Raw genomic sequence first — 20,287 nt, 5'->3', positions numbered from 1 at the left:
ACATAGCGAAACTTTTGCTGTTCATTCCAGCTACATGGTAGTATATGTCGAAAAGATCTAATGAATACTACAACACATACCTCCTTTGTTTCTGTAGAACTTAGCTGGAATTGTCTATATTTTAATAGGCTTCCATCAGTCAAGATCGTTGACAGTCAAGATGTATTATCATGTGCACGTCATACAATTGCCAGTGTCATGTATGTATAATTCCCTTGCTGCAATAAGGTACTGATAATTGCTCACATGCCCTACACTATCCTTCGCTTGCATTATTTTTAGTACTAGGTGAAAAACTGTTTTTGTTTGTTTAATGTTTTACCACTTCTTCTTTTGTTATTAATGACATTCACTTGAACCCAAGCTTCCTATGCCTATTTCATTATGTATTTGTTAAATAGCGTTCTTCAAATCGGTATAGAGTTTGTTAACAATTTTATCCTCCCTTTCAGTTACTATCCTTTCAACTTCTTCAAGGTGAGTGCGATGTTCCCCTACAATTTTTCTGCAACTGTAGTATCGCTATCAAATAACTCAAAATCAGCACGATTGTGTACTCGTAATTTTTGTATGGCATTACTGATGCGTTTCTGTTCTAATATGAGAAATCTCTTATCCTCCAATATTTTTGTACTTGATCCTGTAAATCAGTGTATGTGTTGTAAAAATCTAACATTCTAGTTTGCACCTCAGATACCGCCCTTGCTAAGCTATCATGTACTGTCTGTAAACTATTTTGTTTTAAGGTACACTTATCAAACTGGTGAGTGTTTTTCTCCTCTTCACTTACTAGTTTGGAAAATTTTTCATTAAACTTGTGTTCTAACTTTTCCTCAAAACTCGAAAAATCTTTTTTAACTGGAAAATTATATTTTTTAAGCTTGGAGATTTCTGGTAAAATCTATTTCTGATTTGTTTCAACTGCTTAGAGGATATTTATTCAAATTGCTTAAACTTCTGCTCAAGATATCCTTGGATCAAACTGTCACCCCCAGATGTCAGTTAAGATAGGATTTCCTACTCTTTGTTGTTGTTCCTTTTCAGTGTGTATTTCCTGTTCTGCTGCTTGTGGACTGCAAAATATATGTGATTCGTGTAAATCATTACGATAAAAAGTATCTCGCCAGAACGGACTTGTGGGCATCGATCGAGATGGCCCCTTGTCCTGACTTATCACTGTATCATCTATTTTCGACAAACGATTGCTTGTTGTTTGTATTGAGTTTAAAATACTGTTATCCTCTGTCCTACTTTCAGTGTTGTCTTGTGTCACAGCAGTTTCCATTGACGACTCATTATCAGTTGCTGGTAATTCATTTCTCCAGACTGCATTATTTCAGCTTTTTTCCATAATGTTATTCGGTTCCATAGCAAAATTCAATCAGTGAAGTCTATATTTACTTATAAATACTACTTATTGCTATGTATGTAAGTAGTTTGCTGTCAGGATGGTCTGTATTTATACCTAGAGTGTAACGACAATACAAACAGTTATGCCTTCCACCACTACACTTAATACAATATTCTAATAAGCGAAATTATCAATGTGAAAGAAAGAAAAACTATTTTCCTGGAAGCAATAGAATAGACTTCCTAAAGAGTTGTACAAGAGGATACAAGTGTGCCTATTATGATCAGTTAATATTATTAACTGAATTTTTACTCACATATTCCAAAGACGAGTACATTTGTAAACACAGGTAGTGATAGATCCTCACGTTTCTGCAGAAGAGACAGGATCCACAGGAGGGGATAGTACTTGAGGTACCTCTGCTACAGGCATCACAGGTACACGACTCTCAGGATCTCTTCCAACACCCACATTCACAGCAGCTGCATTCGTTTGACAGTTTTCAGGGTGATTTCAAGCTGCTTTCGAATTTCAACCAACTCATCTGGTGTTTGAGAACAGCACTCACAGTGGGGCCGCATTTTGGCTGGTGCAACGTATTACAGTGAACAAATAACTTTAAATTGAGCCCACTGATTATCTTTTAATCTGTTGAAGTAAAACGTTGCTAATTCCCTATAAGAATTGAAGCAATAACACAAAACGACATTTCTACTAAGGCAACACAAAAACCTGTGGTAAAGATTACTAGTTTCTTAAAACGTTTAGATGTTAATTATAGTTGTTAGCAAATTCTAAAACAGGGTTAATTTACGATCAATTCAGATAATATATAGCTCTATTCCTCTTTCAGGGTAAACTAGATTTAACACAATATGCTAGTCAGATCTGCTACAGTAATTGAATTACAAACATCAATTTGATACAAATTATTCGTAAATTATGCAAAGGACAAAGGTAGCTTTCGATCATTCTCAGAAACGAACGTTTATCTGCATTGATATACAATGAAATTCAGGGGTGATGTATCCTTGGCTGAACTGTGAACAGTAAACACTGATCTGCTATGAAATAAATTACATATTCAAAACACACATACTGGTATTTACGAACATTTAGTTTTGTAAGCGTCCAAAAACTTTCAAACTAACATATTTCTCACGTAATTGTGTAATGCACTTAGAAAAGGATTATTTTGAACGAGGATAGACCAACTGTTTTCAAAAGTTTAAAAGAGCACAGTTTAGTTTAATCCTAGAACTGACAATAACAGTAGGAGTTTGTCGCTGCTCTCACAAATGTTCAAAATTTCACAGTACATCGCAATACAAACAGGTATTGATTCATTTACTTAAAAATTACACAGAAGCAACACGAACAGTGAAATACGCGAATCTAGAACTATAAATCGGCACAACATCTAGTACATGTGGTCTCACACGAAGGAAAACTTCTAGATCGACTTATATGTAAATAACAAAGTGCATACTGCACGGATTTTTCACTCAGCTTATTATGTTCACTCTTCTACACTGGCATGTCAAAGAAGAACACTTCTGTGTGAGTTTATCTCCCTGATCAAAATCGCTAAGAGGTCCAGCACCAATAAAGCACAGCTTCTACCTGTTGCAGCTCACAGTGCAATTCGTATGTGAAATGCACAATTTAAATGCATTTTAAGTATACTGCTCGTATTCTACTTTATTTTTGTGCACATCCATTTTTTGCACTTTCTGGCATATGATGGAGAACAGTATGTTAGCAGCTTTTGACAGAACTGATATTCGACTTTATTATGTCTTCTCATGGTATGAAGATGATATAAAATCGTTACGATAATGATAATTTTTAACTTAACGATTAAAACAAGATGTTCTTTTTACACCCTGCACATTGAGTTAACAAAATTTTTCACATAATGCAAGCAACAGGCAACACATTGTAAAACAAAATTCATCAATAATTCAAATTGTAATGGGTGATGCTGTAAATTTAATGATTTCTACAAGGCATATTTCAGTACATTGGAAACAAGGTCAAAGAGAACTGATTAAGGTTGCCCCACACGTAACTGTTTGCTTGACAAGCACACTTTCACAAGCGACCTTGCTCAAGTGTGCTTGAGAGTGTGTAGGATAAATGCGTGCAAGTGTCAGGACTGTACAAGGAGCTTGATACTTGATTGAATTTCGATTATGCATACTTGTGCAAGCGTTCAAGCATATGTAGGCTTGATGGTGTGTACCAAGAAAAGGAAGGCTTATGCAAGCATTTGTCAGTGATCTGGCTGGTTTTAATTTTAATTTGGAGGTTGGGGGTTGTTTTCAGGGGAGGAGACCAGACAGATAGGTCATCGGACTCATCAGATTATGGAAGGAAGTCAGCCGTGCCCTTTCAAAGCAACCATCCCAGAATTTGCCTGGAGCGATTTAGGGAAATCACGGAAAACCTAAATCAGGATTGCCGGACGCGGGATTCAACCATCGTCCTCCCGAAAGCGAGTCCAGTGTGCTAACCAGTGCGCCACCTCGCTCGGTTTTTAATTTGTTTCTTTTTAATTACATTCTTTACAAAAGTTGTCCCGATTTGTAGGTCAGGTTAAAAAACACAATATTTCATAGAAAAAGTAGAAGAAAATCAACAGTAGTGTGAGATAGTTTCCATAGCGTGTCTACCCCGAATAGTTAACATGGAAATAATGTTTCCATTTCTTGAACCACTCCTTACTCCACGTATCATATTTCATCTTTTGTTTTTTCTTCGCAAAACAAGCAAAAAGGTTACAAAAGTCAACTCATCATCGTCTGAACTCGACATTTTCTGGTAAACAAACCAATGTTTGTACAACCACACATGAACCATATGTAGGTGCCAGGACTTCGTGCATGCTTACTCAAGCACGACTGCACAAGCATGCTTGTCAGGCAGTGCAGTTATGTGTGTGGCTGTCTTTATGCACTAGTGACTGCAGTGTGATTATATTGCTTCTCAAGTGGAGATTGCCATCATAGTGATTCAACAGAAGTGGATTTGAAAATCTGCTCACACACTTTTACCAACATCGAAATATTTCACTATATGGAAACCCTTGGCAAAGAGAATTGATTATGTACTGGTGCCTGCAGCATGATTATATTGATTCTCAAGTGGAGACACATCGTAATGACTCAGCAGTACTAGATTTGAAAATCTTCTCACTAAGTTCTTTGAACATCGAAAACCAGTTTCTCCAGTGACTTTACCTATTCAGTGGAGCCCAACGAGTTAAATTTTAACTCGTTGGTGGAGCCTTTTGGGATCACCAGATGAAGAAGTTCCTTGCCCTCAGGTATGATACTCAAGACTTTTTTTCCACACCAACCACGCTCCATTTTCATAGTTTTAAAAGAAACTAATGGATAGTTGGACCGAGAGTTCGAGAATCTCTTTTTGGAACTCCAAATGTTCTTGTGACAGCATCGAAATCTGGTAAACTACTGTATGACCACATCTAAAGCTCTATGACAGAAATTTTCTTTCCCAGTGCAGGAGGAAAAAATGGATTATGATTAGATTCTTCAGGTGGTCCTTGTGAAAGAACCGTTTTGAGCGTTGTACCTGAGGATCAGGAACTGGTTGATCTGGTGGTCCCAAAAGACATGATGGGACATGTGCAGCTGTTTGGTATATATAGCTTTCGAGGCTGAAAGAACTTTGTGAGAAGATTTCCAGATCTAGTTCTGCTGAATGATTCTGATGCCTGTCTTCCACTGATAAATAGTATAATCAAGGTGCAGATACTAGTACATTATCAGCTTTCTTTTGTAGGTTTTTGAATATACTTAAATATGCTTTGTACGAATCAGAATGTTTAAAGGATCACCTATCACAGTATGAGAATTCTGTTAAATTTTGTTTTATATTGTATTGTCCATTGCGTGCTTATGTGAGGTATTTCGTTCATTTTATACACATGGCCTAAAAATGGTAATGTTATAAGCATTCCCTTACAGATTCCCATTATTGTAATAATTTTGCACCATAGTAATGAGTTGTTTATAATTTTCAAATTCAAATGGCTCTGAGCACTATGGGACTCAACATCTGAGGTCATCAGTCCCCTAGAACTTAGAACTACTTAAACCTAACTAACCTAAGGACATCACACACATCCATCCCCGAGGCAGGATTCGAACCTGCGACCGTAGCGGTCGCGCAGTTCCAGACTGTAGCGCCTAGAACCACTCGGCCACGCTGGCCGGCTATGATTTTCAGTTAACGAAACATACATATGTGAAAAGGTAAACGTAAACAAAAAAAAATTAAACGTCAAATAACATTTTAAAAAATTAAACAAAAGTAAGTCAAACAGATAATTGGGGTAGTAATGAAAATTTAGATATTTTAATTGGTTAAGTTCAAAATACTCTGGCAACGCATTGTGTACAGCTTATTTCCCAGAAACATCATTTCACCAACCAGCTTTATTACACATGGGTGGATGTGTTTGTTGTAACAAAAGTTTTCTTTTTTCAAAATTGATTTATGTTGATGGAGTGGTTGCAGAATTTCGCATTATGATTGATTATACAGTTTTCAAGAATGTTAATTAGATTTCAACTTTTATATTAATAACATTTTTTATATTTCATAGTTCTGAAAATACTCCCACTAAACGTAATACGCCAGGTTATCACTGGGTGTGTGTTTTACCCCTTAAAAGTAAAATTGGTCAAAAATGAAAAAAAATGTTGCATTATTTTGAGCTCTCTACATCCTTGCCATGTTTCACCAAGCTCGTTTATTTTCACGTGGGAATGTTTCTTGGTAGCCCCGCGGTCTAACATAACAGTCGCGACACTCACTGCTGCAAAAGTTGTTATCGTTTGACAGCTGGAAAGACACTAGTGCTCCAAGCGGCGAGAAAGAAGAACCTCAGATGCGTCGTAAGCATAATGTTTGTTTTGCGTCCGTACGTGATTTACGAAATATTTAAATTATTTTTTGCCTCCAAGAGTTTGTGTGATATCAGAAGACATAGATGTTTCCAAAAATGATTCTAAAATACGTGCAAGTAGGGATAAAAATCATGAATCTACTGACAAGTTGAGACACATTCGTGAAGAAACACCTGAGAAGTTGGATAGAACTACAGCTTAGCATGTTGATATCAACGTAATATAAACACATAGATTCACACATAAGAAGCACAGGCATGTACCTCCACATACAAAAGGGATCGACATCCCATTTGTCGTTCCTTAGGCCTACTGTGTTTTTAGTCATTGTCGCCTGTTTCCACAAGTACGGCCTTCATCTTTATATTATTCCAAGTGAGACAAGCAACTGCCAAATAGTAGGAGAAACGTACTTTGAGTGTAAACCCAAGTCCTCAAGGCCAATAACACTGTCAGAAGTGTTGCCATATGTTAAATTTGCAATTAGAGACCTTTCATCCAATGACATATGCACTAGTTATCAGTATCGGAGAAATGCTGAAGCTTCTGCTTTAAAAGGTGGAACATATTGTCACTTATCCCACATTTTATTTTTATGCCTTCCACATACCTCTAATGTACGCACTGTAGGAAACATAAAACGTTCTGACAAAACCTGTATGCCTGAGTGCTGTAATACAATAAATTAGAACAAACAGATTATTTTCGTCTTTCCACCTTGCAGATGGCATGCTAATCTGACTTACCAATAAGACAATGGCCTCTTTATTTAACTTTCGAGATCCTATAGTCTTCAAAATTTGTTTGTCCTACTTCACTTGATCCTTCTGATACAGCAACTGTTGCTGTCTGTACTTAAAATGATAGGCACTTTCCTTGTCCTGTAACAATATTGCACGAAGTCTAGCGATCTGCACATTCTGATACCCCATACGCTTTTTTGACACAAATAACTGCACTAATTTTACCACTTCATCGTCAAAGCAGATCGATGTTGACGATTCAGATGAATCTGGCACTGATGTATGGAGAGTTAAACTAGTTGCTTCTGTGCCATAGGCATGTTTTACAGCTTTAGACGGTTTGTCGAACCTTTGTGGTAGTTTCCCCTTCATCGTCAGTTGAGGTGGCTTATTTGGAATGTCAAACAGTGTGGTTAATTGCATTCCACACGAGTTTATTATTGTCTGCATTCATGAACTCGTTTTGTTCGATGTGTAGAGGACAAAACTTAACATTATTATAAAGGTAAAAAGGGTCTTTTTTCGTAAGATCTTCTCGTCTGCTATTCACTTGCATTTTCTGCTCCTAAAACAAACATTAATCATCAATATACATGTAGTTTGCAAGCAAAGCCTGACGATACAGTTTAGTAACATGATGGTGCATACTTCGCAGGGTCCTTAGGAAACGTAAAAAAAGTATCTCCTTCTTATTGTTGCTGCAATCTATTGCTTTATGCTACGCTCTCATTTGTAGAAGCCATTGTACAAACAAAATAAAGAACTACTATTCGCTTTCGCTTTCACGATCGCATCTATCTCAACAGTTTAATTTACTGGCCGCTTGACACGCTGCTGGCCCAGTAGACAACAAAATCGAGGTGAAGTGTCGCCACTGTTATGGTAGAGTATGGTGGCACACTTGCACTAGTTATCTTTGGACGACGCTATAAATAAATTTACTTGGTGTAAGTAGAATGTCATGTCTGTACCACTTCTTATGAACTTTGTTTTGGTCACAATACACAAACAAATAATTGGTTGTAGGCGCCAGTTACGAAAGATGATATTCGATGATAGTTTTGTAAATGTGGTCGTACGTTTTCTATTTTGGAAAGTGATTTGTTGGTGGTGAATTAAAACCAAATTTTCGGGAAATTACTTTTTTTCAACACTATTGACATCTTTATAATATTCTCTCTTGCTAAAAATACCAACGTGTTACATGTGTGATTTCTAAAATTTATGTGACATTTACGAATCGCCTTGTTCGGCGACGTCGTATCTGAGCATTAGAGTATGTCGGACACGGATGACGAAAGTTTGGACGTTACATCAAGTAAATTTGATCCTTTAAAAGCCCTGTACGCTCCGAAGTTGCCACTCACTGTGCCAAATGCACCTATATACGACAATGTCTCTAAATTTTATTCGACGAAACTTGCCCCAAAGAGAGAGCCATCAAGGAAGAAGGTAAGATTAAAACTTTGTAATTGTTTGAGGATTAATAGCAGATCTGATTCAGCACTACTGCGGAGAAGATTCAGATATTTCTGTAATGGCTGGAAGGGGTAATAATGACCTGTATGTAAAAAATTGCGCAAATATCAATAAATTTTACATTACTTGCTGTCATCATCAATATTACATAGTAGTGTGATTCTCTTTATTTGTTCATTATTCACCACTGCGTAAGATGCAGTAAGAATTTGCCATTGACTTATTGTTTCAGTCAATTCCCGAACAAATCTCACACCCGTAATTTCGAATCTTCGCGCACATTTCACTTACATTCTACAGAATTGGTTGATATTGTTGCTGTGACCTCCTTTATGTTTCCAGTTTTTAGAATCTTAGAACATTTTGTCAGCTGGAACAGTATGAGGTATCTCGAAGAGAATGACCTCCATTGTGGGCTCTGAAAACATCATTCAAGGCAGTCAGGTAGATGCAGTATGTTGCTATTTCTGTAAAGCATTTGGCCCATGTCGTATGAACGCTTATCATCTTGTTGTGTGGGGTATTAAGTGAAATTTGTGACAGGATTGCATAGGGAGGATGCAACATGTAACCTGAGATGGAGAGCCAGCAGCAGACATAAAAGTAACTTTTGGACATGCCTCAGGAAATGTGTTGGGACTCTTGTGTTCATGTTGTATATTAATGACCTTGTAGACAATAGTAGCCTCAGACTTGTCACAGATGATGCAGTTATCTAACAGCCTTGTCAAATAGGGATGAGGAGCAGACAGAGGTTTGGGGATCCTTCATGGCCTTGAGGTGGGAAAATGACCTTAAAAAGCAAAATAATCAGCAATAATCAATGGCTTGAGGATGCAGATGGCAATGGAAACCACTGCAATAAACACACACATTGTGTATCCACAGAACATGTGGCCTGTGAATGAAGAATTATCATGATGATCTCTCCATATGCAGAAGATTCCCGATTACTCTCTCTTTCATATCTCTGATGGGGGACTGTGAAGGGGTAGAAATCATCAGAAAAAGATTGAGTAAACAATGAAAGAGCAACTTTCTACAAGTTAGAGCATGGGTGTCAGAAGTTTGGATGTGGAAGGAAGGTATAAAAACTGAAAAGGGAAATGCAAAGACTCAGTCTAGATATAGTGGGGATCAGTGAATTTAAGTAGAGGGGAAAAAAAACAGGGGTTTCTAGTCAGGTGGACATGGGTGATATCAACAGCAGCAGAAAATGGTATAAGAGGGGTGTAGGTTGAATAAGGAGACAGGAAAATGAGCTACTGTGAATATTTCGGTGATACCATTATTCTTATGTGGGTTGACAGCAAACGTACACCAATAACAATAGTTTGGGTATACATGCCAATGTCAAAAGCAGAAGATGAAGAGATAGAGAAAGTATATGAGGATATTCAATGGATAACTCACTATTTAAAGGGAGATGATGATCTAATAAGCATGGTGGATTTGAATGCACCAGTATAATGAGATGTGGGAGAATATTGGCATGGTTGTAAGAGTGAGAGGGGAGAAAAAATGAGTTTTGCGATAAATTTCAGCTAGTAATAATGAATACACTGTTCAAAAATAAGTAGAGATGGTATTGTAGGAAAAGGCATGGAGATGTGGGGAGATCCCAGCTAGAGTGTAAAGCATACCTGTGAGCAGATGATGGTAGTTTAAGAGAATTGTCCAGAAAAAACAGTGTGGAAAGAATTGGGATACTGAAGTACTAAGGAATGATTAGGTGTGTTTGAAGTTTTTCAAGGCTGTAGATGCTGCAGTAGTGGTTCTTAGGATAGAAATTTAAATTGAAAAAGAATGGACATCTCCTAAAAGGACAGTCACAGAAGTTGGACAGGTAAATATAGGTAAGAGAAAGCTAGTAGCAAAGAAACCATGGGCAACAGAAGAAATGTCTCAATTAATCAACGAAAGATGGAAGTACAAAAATGTTCAGGGAAAGTCAGGAATACAACCCTATAAGTCAGTTCATGTTGTTGTTGTTGTCTTCAGTTCCAAGACTGGTTTGAAGCAGAGCTGTGCTACTCTGTGCTGTGCAAGCCTCTTCATCTCCAAATAACGACCACTACCTACATCTCTTGGTCTCCCTCTACAATTCCCTTCAGTACTAAATTGGTGACCGCTTCATGTCACAGAATGTGTCCTATCAACCTATCTCTTCTTCTAGTCAGTAGTCACGTTGAACCATAATTTATTTTCTCCCCAGCTACATTAGTTACATGACCTACCCATCTAATCTTTAGCATTCTTCTGCAGCATCACATTTCAAAAGCTCCTATTCTTTTTTTGTCTAAACTATTTATTGTCCATGTTTCCCTTCCATACATGACTACACTCCATACAAATACATTCAGACAAGACTTCCTAAATCTATATTCGATGCTAACAAATTTCTCTTCTTCAGAAATCCTTTTTTTGCCATTGCCAGTCTACGTTTTATATCCTCTCTACTTCGGCCGTCATCAGTTATTTTGCTGCGTAAGTAGCAGAATTCATCTACTATTTCAAGTCTCTCATTTCCTAATCTAATTCCCTTAGCATCATTGGATTTAATTTGACGACAGTCAATTATCCTTGTTTTAGTTTTGTTGATGTTCATCTTATATCCTCCATTCATTACACTGTCCATTCCATTCAGCTGCTCTTCCAAGTCCTTTGCTGTTTCTGATAGATATACAATGTCATCGGCAAACCTCAAAGTTTTTATTTCTTTTTGCTGAACTTTAGTTCCTACTCCAAATTTTTCTGTGGTTTCCTTTGCTGCTTCTTCAATGTACTGATTGAATAACATTAGGGATAGGCTACTACCCTATCTCATTCCCTTCTCAACCACTGCTTCCCTTTCATGCCACTAGACTCTTACAACTGTCGTTTGCTTTCTGTACAAGTTTTAAACAGCTGTTTGCTCCCTGTGTTTTATCCGTGCTACCTTCAGAATTTCAAATATTATTTCAGTCAACATTCTCAAAAGCTTTCTTTAAGTCTACAAACACTATAAACATAGGTTTGGCATTCCTTAACCTGTCATCTAAGAGAAATTGTAGGGTCAGTATTGCCTTGTGGGTTCCTACAGTTCTCCAGAATCCAAACTGATCTTTCCCGAGGTTTGTTTCTACCAATTTTTCCATTCTTCTGTAAATAATTCTTGTTAGTATCAACTAATAGTCCAGTAAAATTCAGACCTGTCAGCAACTGCTCTCTTTGGAATTGGAACTATTATATTCTTTTTGGAGTCTGAGGGTATTTCACTGTTTCATACATGTTGCACACCAGATGGAAGAGTTTTCTCATGGCTGGTTCTCCCAAGACTGTTAGCAGTTCTGACAGTATGTCATCTGCTCCAGGGGCCTTGTTTTGACTTAAGTCTTTCAGTGCTCTGTCAAACTCTTCTTGCAGCATCATGTCTCCAATCTCATCTTCATCTACGTCCTCTTCTGTTTTTATTATAGTGTCTGCAAGTTCATCTCTCTTGTATAGATCCTCTATATACTCCTTCCACTATTCAGCTTTCCCTTCTTTGCTTAGGAATGGTTTTCCATCTGTGCTCTTGGTGTTCACACAGCTGCTTCTCTTTTCTCCAAAGCCCTCTTTAATTTTCCTGTAGTTAGTGTCTTTGCCCTAGTGATAAATACGTCTAAATCCTTACATTAGTCCTCCAGCCATTCCTACTTAGCCATTTTGCACTTCCTGTCAGTCAGATTTTTTAGATGTTTGTATTCCCTTTGGCCTGCCTCATGTACTGCATTTTTATATTTTCTCTTTTCATCAGTTAAGTTCAGTATATCCTGTGTTATCCTGGGATTTCTGCTTGGCCTTGTCTTTTTACCTATTTGATCCTCTGCTGTCTTCACAATTTCATCTCTTAAAGCTGCTTATTCTTCTTCTACTCTATTCCTTTCCCATGTTCTCATCAAGTGTTGCCTAATACTCACTCTGAAATTCTCAGCATTATCTGTCTCTTTCAACTCATCCCGGTCCCATCTCCTTAATTTCCTAACTTTTTTGTACCTAGTTTCTTCAGTATTACCTTACAGTTCATACCCAATAAATTATGGCCACAGTCCACATCTGCCCCCTGGAAATGTCTTACAATTTAAAATCTGGTTCCTAAATATCTGTGTTATCATTATATTCTGTCTGAAACCATCCGGTGTCTCCAGGTCTCTTCCACGTATACAGCCTTCTTTGTGATTTTTAAACCAGGTGTTAGTCATAATTAAACTGTGCTCTGTGCAAAGTTCTACCAGGCAGCTTCCTCTTTCATTCCTTTCCCCAAGTCCATATTCATCTTACTATATTTCCTTCTCTTCCTTTTCCTACTATGAATTCCAGTCACCCATCACTATTAAATTTTCACCCCCACCCCTTGATCTATATGTATGATTTCTTTTATTTCACCGTACATTTCATCAATCTCTTAATCATGAATGGAGCTAGTTGGCATATAAACTAGTACTGTTGTGGTAGGTGTGGGCTTTGCGTCTGTCTTGGCTACAGTAATGCATTCATTGTAGCTTACCTGCATTCCTATTTTCTTATCCATTATTAAACGTAGCCCTGCATAATCCCTATTTGATTTTCTAATTACCACTCTTTACTCACCTGATCAGAAGTCTTGTTCCACCTGCCACTGAACTTCACTAATTCCCACAATATCTAATTGTAACCAATCAATTTCCTTTTTTAAATTTTCTAACCTACCTGCGTGATACAGGGATGTAACGTTTCACACTCCAGTCTGTAGCCCCCGCCCCTCCCCGTGGGCCCAGGGGATAGAATAGGCTCGAGGTATTCCTGCCTGTCGTAAGAGGTGACTAAAAGCAGTCTCACACCTTTCGGCCTTTATGTGATGGTCCCCTGTTGGGTTTGACCTCCATATTTCTAAATTTTCCCAAAGAGCGAGCCAGTTGGGGAAGGGCGCCTTACATGGTGCATGGTGTCCATTGTGCATTGAGATCTTCAGCCCACTTTCTCATCGTCACATTGCAGTCCTGCCCATTCTCCATCTCTTGGGTGAGGACAGCTTCCTGGATGTGTTTTCCACCATGCACTATGCAGTGACTATCTGTGCTGGCAATGACCATGGACTTCTTTGCACCTGATATCCAGTATGGTAGCCAGTCCGTTGTGGTGGGGCCGCCATGTATGCTGTTGGTTGTAGCCCCCTGACAACACAGGGATTGCTCCGCTGATGCCTGCACTGTTAACTCCCCACGTATGCTCAGGAATAGATGCCCGTCACCCTGGGGCATCAGAACTCCCGGCAATGGCCGTCCTGCCAGGTGGCCTTTGCTGAGGCTGAGTGGCGCCTGTGGGAAGGACTCCTGGTTGGAGTGGGTGGCATCAGGGCGGATGACATGCTATGAAGCGTAGTATGTGATCTTTTGCTGGTGGTCCACCGCCAGCAGTCTCTAAGCGGGCAAAGTCTAACTTCATTGCTGAGAAATATGACCCCAAGTCATTCCTCTCCCTGGCCACACCATGGGAGGAACACCAGGCTAAGGATGGCAGTGAAGCTTATTTGCCCTGGTACCTCGTATGTATGAGTGTTGATGAGGAATCTTTCATGTCCATGAAGCCTCAGTTTTTTGTGGAGCATATGGAGGACAAGTTTGGGGAGGTGGAGGGCGTGTCCAAAATGCATTCTGGGTCTGTTTTGATAAAAATAGCATCCTCTGGCCGGGTCCCTTGGATCACTCCCTTCCCAGGTTTCTGCTAGTGGGAAAGATGACATCCGCCAGTGTCTGAAGAGCCCATAAGCAGCTGGTCGTAGGGCTTCATGCTCATCCTCAGTCCCGGAGACTGATTCAGTAAAGTCCTCCCAGCCAGGGAAACCCAAGGACACAGTACGAGAAATTGAAAAAGAAGACCCCCAAGAATAAGGAACTTGTGGTGGCACCCACACCACCGCTACGTACAAGCTCTGCATCTGGGGATGGGGTGGAGATTCTGGCGTCTACCAGGCCCTCAGACACAATGGATATAGACTGCTCAGGCAAAAAGTCATTTGCACCAGGTGACCTTGAGGTGTAAACTGCTTCAATGAATGTTTTATGCCTTCCCAGTGTCACGATGATGTCATCCTCCAGTGGAATTGCGGCAGTTTTCTCCACCGCCTGTCTGCGCTATGGCAACCGTTAAGCTTTCCACCTGCTTTGTGCATTGCCCTCCAGGAAACCTGGCCTCTGTGGCTATAAGGGATTTTACAGGAACCTTAGCGACTATAATCGAGTGTCAGGTGGAGTTTGCATTTATGACCTAAATTCAGTATGTAATGAAACTATACCCATTCAAACCCCTCTTGAAGCTGTGGCTGTCAGACTATGGATGACACAGGAAATAACTGTCTGCAATGTATATCTTCCTCCAGATGGTGTAGTACCCCTGAATGTATTAGCTGCACTGATTGATCAATTCCCTAAACCTTTCCTACTTTTGGGAGGTTTTAACCCCCATAGCCTCTTGTGGGGTGGCACCATGCTTACTGGCAGAGGCAGAGATGTCGAAGCTTTACTGTCCCAGTTTGATCTCTGCCTCTTAAATACTGGGGCGCCACACATTTCGGTGTGGCATGAGGTAGTTACTCGGCCATTGTTTTATCAATTTGCAGCCCAGTACTTCTCCCATCTATCCACTGGAGAGCACATGACAACCTGTGTGGTAGTGGCCACTTCCCCATCTTCCTGTCACTGCCCCGGCATCAGGCCCACGGATGCCTGCCCAGATGGGCTTTAAACAAGGCGGACTGGTAAACTTTCACCTCTGATGTCCCCATTGACTCTCTCCCACATGGTAACATCGAAGTGATGGTTGAGCAGGTGACTACAACAATCGTTTCTGCAGCAGAAAACACGATCCCACGCTTTTTAGGGTGCCCCCAGTGAAAGTCAGTCCCTTGGTGGTTGCTGAAGCAATTACAGAGCTTTGGTGAGCCCTACGGCGACACTCTTCCCTAGAGCATTTGATAAACATGAAGCTGCTCTGTGCCCGTATACACCAGCTTATAAAATGATGGAAACAGGAGTGTTGGGAGAGATACGTGTCGACCATTGAGTGCCATACGTCACCTTCCCAAGTCTGGACGAAGATCAGATGTCTTTTTGGGTACCAGATCCCAACAGGTGTCCCTGGCATTACCATCAATGGCGTGTTATGTACAGATGTAAACACAATTGCCGACCACTTTGCTGATCACTATGTTCGAGCCTCTGCGTCGGAGAACTAAGCACCAGCCTTTCGCACCCTCAAACGACGGATGGAAAGGAAAGTCCTCTCATTTGCTACACACCACAGTCAACCCTAAAATGCCCCATTTACGGAGTGGGAGCTCCCCAACGCAGTTGTACATTGCCCCGACACTGCTCCTGGACCAGATCAAAACCACTGTCAGATGATTAAACATTTCTCGTCTGACTACAAGCACCATCTCCTCATTGTCTTCAACTGAATCTGGTGTGATGGTGTCTTTCCTTCACAATGACGGGAGAGCACCATCAGTCTGGTGCTCAAACTCGGTATAAACCCACTTGATGTGGATAGCCAATGGCCCATCAGACTCACTAACATTCTTTGTAAGCTGTTGGAACGTATGGTGTGTTGGCAGTTGGGTTGGGGCCTCGAGTCACGTGGCCTACTGGCTCCATCTCAGGGCGGCTTCTGACAGGGGTGCTTTACCACTGGCAATCTTGTGTCCCTGTAGTCTGCCATCCGAACAGCCTTTTCCAGACCGCAACACCTTGTTGCCGTCAAAGCGTATGACACCACCTGGCGACGTCATATCCTTGCCACAATGTATGGGTGGGGTCTCCGAGGCCCACTTGCGATTTGTGTCCACAATTTCCTGTCGCTCCGTACTAGTTGTCAAGTTGGTGCCTTCCATAGTTCGCCCCCATATCCAGGAGAATGGGATCCCACAGGGCTCTGTATTGAGTGTATTGCTATTTTTAGTTGCCATAATGGTCTAGCAGCAGCTGTAGGGGCGTCAGTCTCACCCTCTCTTTGTGTAGGTGACTTCTGCATTTCGTACTGCTCCACCAGTACTGGTGTTGCTGAGTGGTGCCTACAGGGAGCCATCCACAAGGCTCAGTCATGGGCTCTCGCTCACAGCTTCTAGTTTTAGGCCGCTAAGTTGTGTGTCACGCACTTCTGTCGACATCGTACCGTTCATCTGGAACCAGAACTTTACCTTCATGACAATCCACTCAGCGCAGTGGACACATATCGATTCTTAGGACTGGTTTTCGACACCCGACTGCCTTGGCTACCTCAACTTCATCAGCTTAAGTGGAAGTGCTGGCAGCACCTCAATGCCCTCCGCTGCCTGAGCAACACCAACTGGCGTGCAGATCGCTCTACTCTGCTGAATCTCTACAAAGCCCGTGTTCAATCCCGCCTTGACAGTGGGAGTCTGGTTTATGGTTCGCTGGCACCCTCAGCGTTGCATGTGCTTGACCCAGTACACCACTGTGGCGTTCGCCTAGCCACGGGAGCTATTAGAACGAGTCGGGTGACCAGTGTCCTGGTGGAGGCCAGAGTTCCTCCATTGCAGATCCGACACGCACAACTGCTTGCCAGTTATGTTGCACACATTCGTAGTTGTCCTGAGCATCTGAATGGCCATCTCCTTTTTCCACCTGCGGAAGTTGATCTCCTGCAGCGTTGGCCCAGGTCAGAGCTAACAATTGCGGTTCACATGCGATCCCTTCTGTTTCTACTGGAGTCCTTCTTTTTACCATCTCCCATCCAGGTCCGTCTGCACACACCTCCATGGTGTATACCTAGGCCGCAGGTTCGTCTGGACCTTTCACATGACCCTAAGGACTCGGTTACTCATCCTGCTCTTCGCTGTCACTTACTCTCGATTCTTGATGTGTTCCGGGGCTCTGAAGTGGTTTACACTGACGGCTTGATGGCTGATGGTCAAGTTGGCTTTGCCTATGTCCACAGAGGCCGTTTTGAACACCATTCCTTGCCCGATGGCTGTAGTGTGTTCACTGCAGAGCTGGTGGCCATCTCTCATGCACTGCAGTGTATCTGTCCAGGCCCAGGGAATTGTTTCTTCTGTGTACTGACTCCTTGAGCAGCCGACAAGCTATCGACCAGTGCTACCCTCGCCATCCTTTGGTAGTGTCCATCCAGGAGTCCATCTATGCCCTGAACCAGTCCCGTCGTTCAGTGGTGTTTGTGTGGACCCCACAACACGTCTACATCCCAGGCAATGAACTTGCCCGCAGGCTAGCCAAACAGGCTACGGGGAAACTGCTTCTGGAGATGGGCATCTCTGAACCTGACCTGCGTTCTGACTTACACTGTAGGGTTTTTTGGCTTTGAGAAACGGAATGGCATAACAGTACATGCAACAAACAGTGTGTCATTCAGGAGACTACGAATGTGTGGAAGTCTTCCATATTGGCATCTCTCAGGGAATCAGTTGTCCTTTGCTGGTTCTGCATTGATCATGCTTGGGCGAATCACGGTTACCTCCTGCGCCGTGAAGACCTTCTAGTGTGTTGGTGCTGTGCCCGGTTGACAGTGCCCCATATTCTGGTACACTGTCCCACTTTGACTACTCAGCGACGAAATTTTGGGTTACCGGACTCATTGCTGCTAATTTTGTCTGACAATGCCTCATTGGCTGATTTAGTTTTACATTTTATTCATGAGGGTGGGTTTCATCATTTGATCTAAATTTTAGTGCATGTCCTTTGTCCCTCTGTGTCCTCCACCCTAGTGCTTGTAGGATGGAGGTTTTAATGTGTTGCAGAGTGGCTGTCTTCCCATTTTTATTCTCAAGGTCAGCTGGCCATGGTAATCTGGTTTGTTCTTTTAATCTCTTCATCCTGTTTCTTGCGTTTCTGTGGTTTTCTTGTCCACTTTTAACGCCCCCCCCCCCCCCCCCCCCCAACCATCTGGGACATCAGTTCCCCCTTCCCAGCCGGAGAAGCATAAGACTTCTTCGGCTCCTCTCGCCAGGAAGGGGTCCCTTGGGGACCTCCCTTCGCAAGTTCCGACCGGTACACAAGCGGACACCCGCAAGTGGCTCAAACAACCACTGGTCTCTGGTCGTAGGGCCTCACGGTCGTCGTCCGTCCCTGAGACTGACCCAGTGAAGCCCTCCCAGCCTGAACCACCGAAGGCACAGCGAGATTAGCCGAAAAAGAAAAAGGTACCCAAGAATCCCGACATTGCGGTGGCACCCATCCCACCGCTTCCTACAAGCTCAGCATCTGAGGACAGGGTCAAGATTCTGGCATCTGCTGAAGACCTGGATCGCGCCGGTCCCTCAGACGCCATGGATGTCACTCGCGCAGGTACTGAATCGGTGGCAGCGAGTGAACAAGCGGCGTAAATTGCCTTCCAAGTCCCTTCATGCCTTTCTCAGCCATGGAAAATATCATCCTCCAGTGGAACTGCAGCAGTTTCTTCCACCATCTAGCTGAGCTCCGACAACTTATCAGCCTTCACCCTTTCTTCTGCATTGCTCTTCAGGAAACTTGGTTTCCCGGAATGTGAACCCCCGCCCTCTGTGGCTATCGGGGTTGTTATAAGAACCGGGCAGCTTATGAAAGGGTGTCTGGTGGCGTCTGCCTCTATGTCCTTCACTCTCTGCACAGCGAGTCTGTCCCTCTACAAACACCTTTAGAGGCTGTCGCTGTTCGGCTGTGGACGCCACAGGCTGTTACCGTCTGCAGTCTTTACCTTCCACCAGATGGTGATGTCCCACAGCATGTCCTGGCTGCGCTTATAGCCCAATTGCCGCCACCTTTCTTGTTACTGGGCGACTTCAACGCTCATAATCCTCTGTGGGGTGGGTCAGTGGCAACAGGTCGAGGTGCCACAATTGAGCATTTATTGGCACAGCTCGATCTTTCCATTTTAAATGATGGTGCCGTCACTCACTTCAGCGTGGCGCACGGCACGTACTCCGCCATCGACCTTTCGATCTGCAGCCCTGGCCTCTTACCTTCTGCCCAATGGAGAGTGCATGACGGCCTGTGTGGTAGTGATCACTTTCCGATCTTTCTGTCACTGCCACAGCGTCACTCTTCTGGGCACCCTAGCAGATGGGCTATGAATAAGGCTGACTGGGACTTGTTCTCCTGCATTGCTGCTATTGAGCCTCTCTCTAATGACGCCATGGATGCGGTGGTTCACTCGGTCACCACTGGCATCGTTACTGCTGCAGAATCTTCCATTCCCCGTTCTCCAGGGTCCCCTTGGAGGAGGACTGTGCCTTGGTGGTCGCCTGAGATCGCTGAGGCGATTAAAGATCGCCGGCGGGCGCTACAGCGTCACAAGTGACATCCCTCCATTGAACACCTCATCACCTTCAAACGGCTGCGTGCGCTGGCCCGCCGCCTTATTCGCCAACGCAAGCAGGAGTGCTGGGAGCGGTATGTGTCCACCATCGGCCTCCATGTCTCCATCGCAGGTCTGGGCCAAGATCCGATGCCTCTATGGCTATCGGACCCCTGTCACCATCCCTGCGCTCTCACTGAATGGAGCAGTTTGTACAGACTCCGACGAAATTGCCAACAGCTTGGCAGAGCATTTTGCTCTGTGTTCCGCTTCTTCCAATTACCCACTGGCCTTCCGCTCCATTAAAGAACGGATGGAACGTCGGCGCCTTTCTTTTCGCACCCACCATCCTGAATCCTACAATGTTCCATTCAGTGAGTGGGAATTTCACAGTGCCCTCGCCGCTTGTCCTGATACCGCTCCTGGGCCAGATAGCATCCACTGTCAGATGCTGAAACACCTTTCAGTGG

General features: G+C 42.5%; 1 protein-coding gene across 2 annotated transcripts in view; it reads left to right on the top strand.

Annotated features, from left to right (window-relative positions):
* Positions 1–8,011: 8,011 nt before the first annotated feature.
* Positions 8,012–20,287, top strand: part of LOC124776927 (U7 snRNA-associated Sm-like protein LSm11) — a 129,082-nt gene continuing 116,806 nt past the window's right edge. The window contains exon 1 of one of the 2 annotated variants that reach the window (XM_047252147.1): positions 8,012–8,483. In XM_047252147.1, coding sequence (XP_047108103.1) covers positions 8,310–8,483 — 174 coding nt within the window. In that variant the 5' untranslated portion in view covers positions 8,012–8,309. The remainder of the gene's footprint in view (positions 8,484–20,287) is intronic. The other variant, XM_047252146.1, reaches the window with a different exon arrangement.

The sequence above is a fragment of the Schistocerca piceifrons genome, chromosome 2, assembly GCF_021461385.2.
Source record: "Schistocerca piceifrons isolate TAMUIC-IGC-003096 chromosome 2, iqSchPice1.1, whole genome shotgun sequence".
NCBI lineage: Eukaryota > Metazoa > Arthropoda > Insecta > Orthoptera > Acrididae > Schistocerca > Schistocerca piceifrons.
The sequence above is the reverse complement of the archived record's forward strand: the minus strand, read 5'-3'. Positions and strand labels throughout refer to the sequence as shown.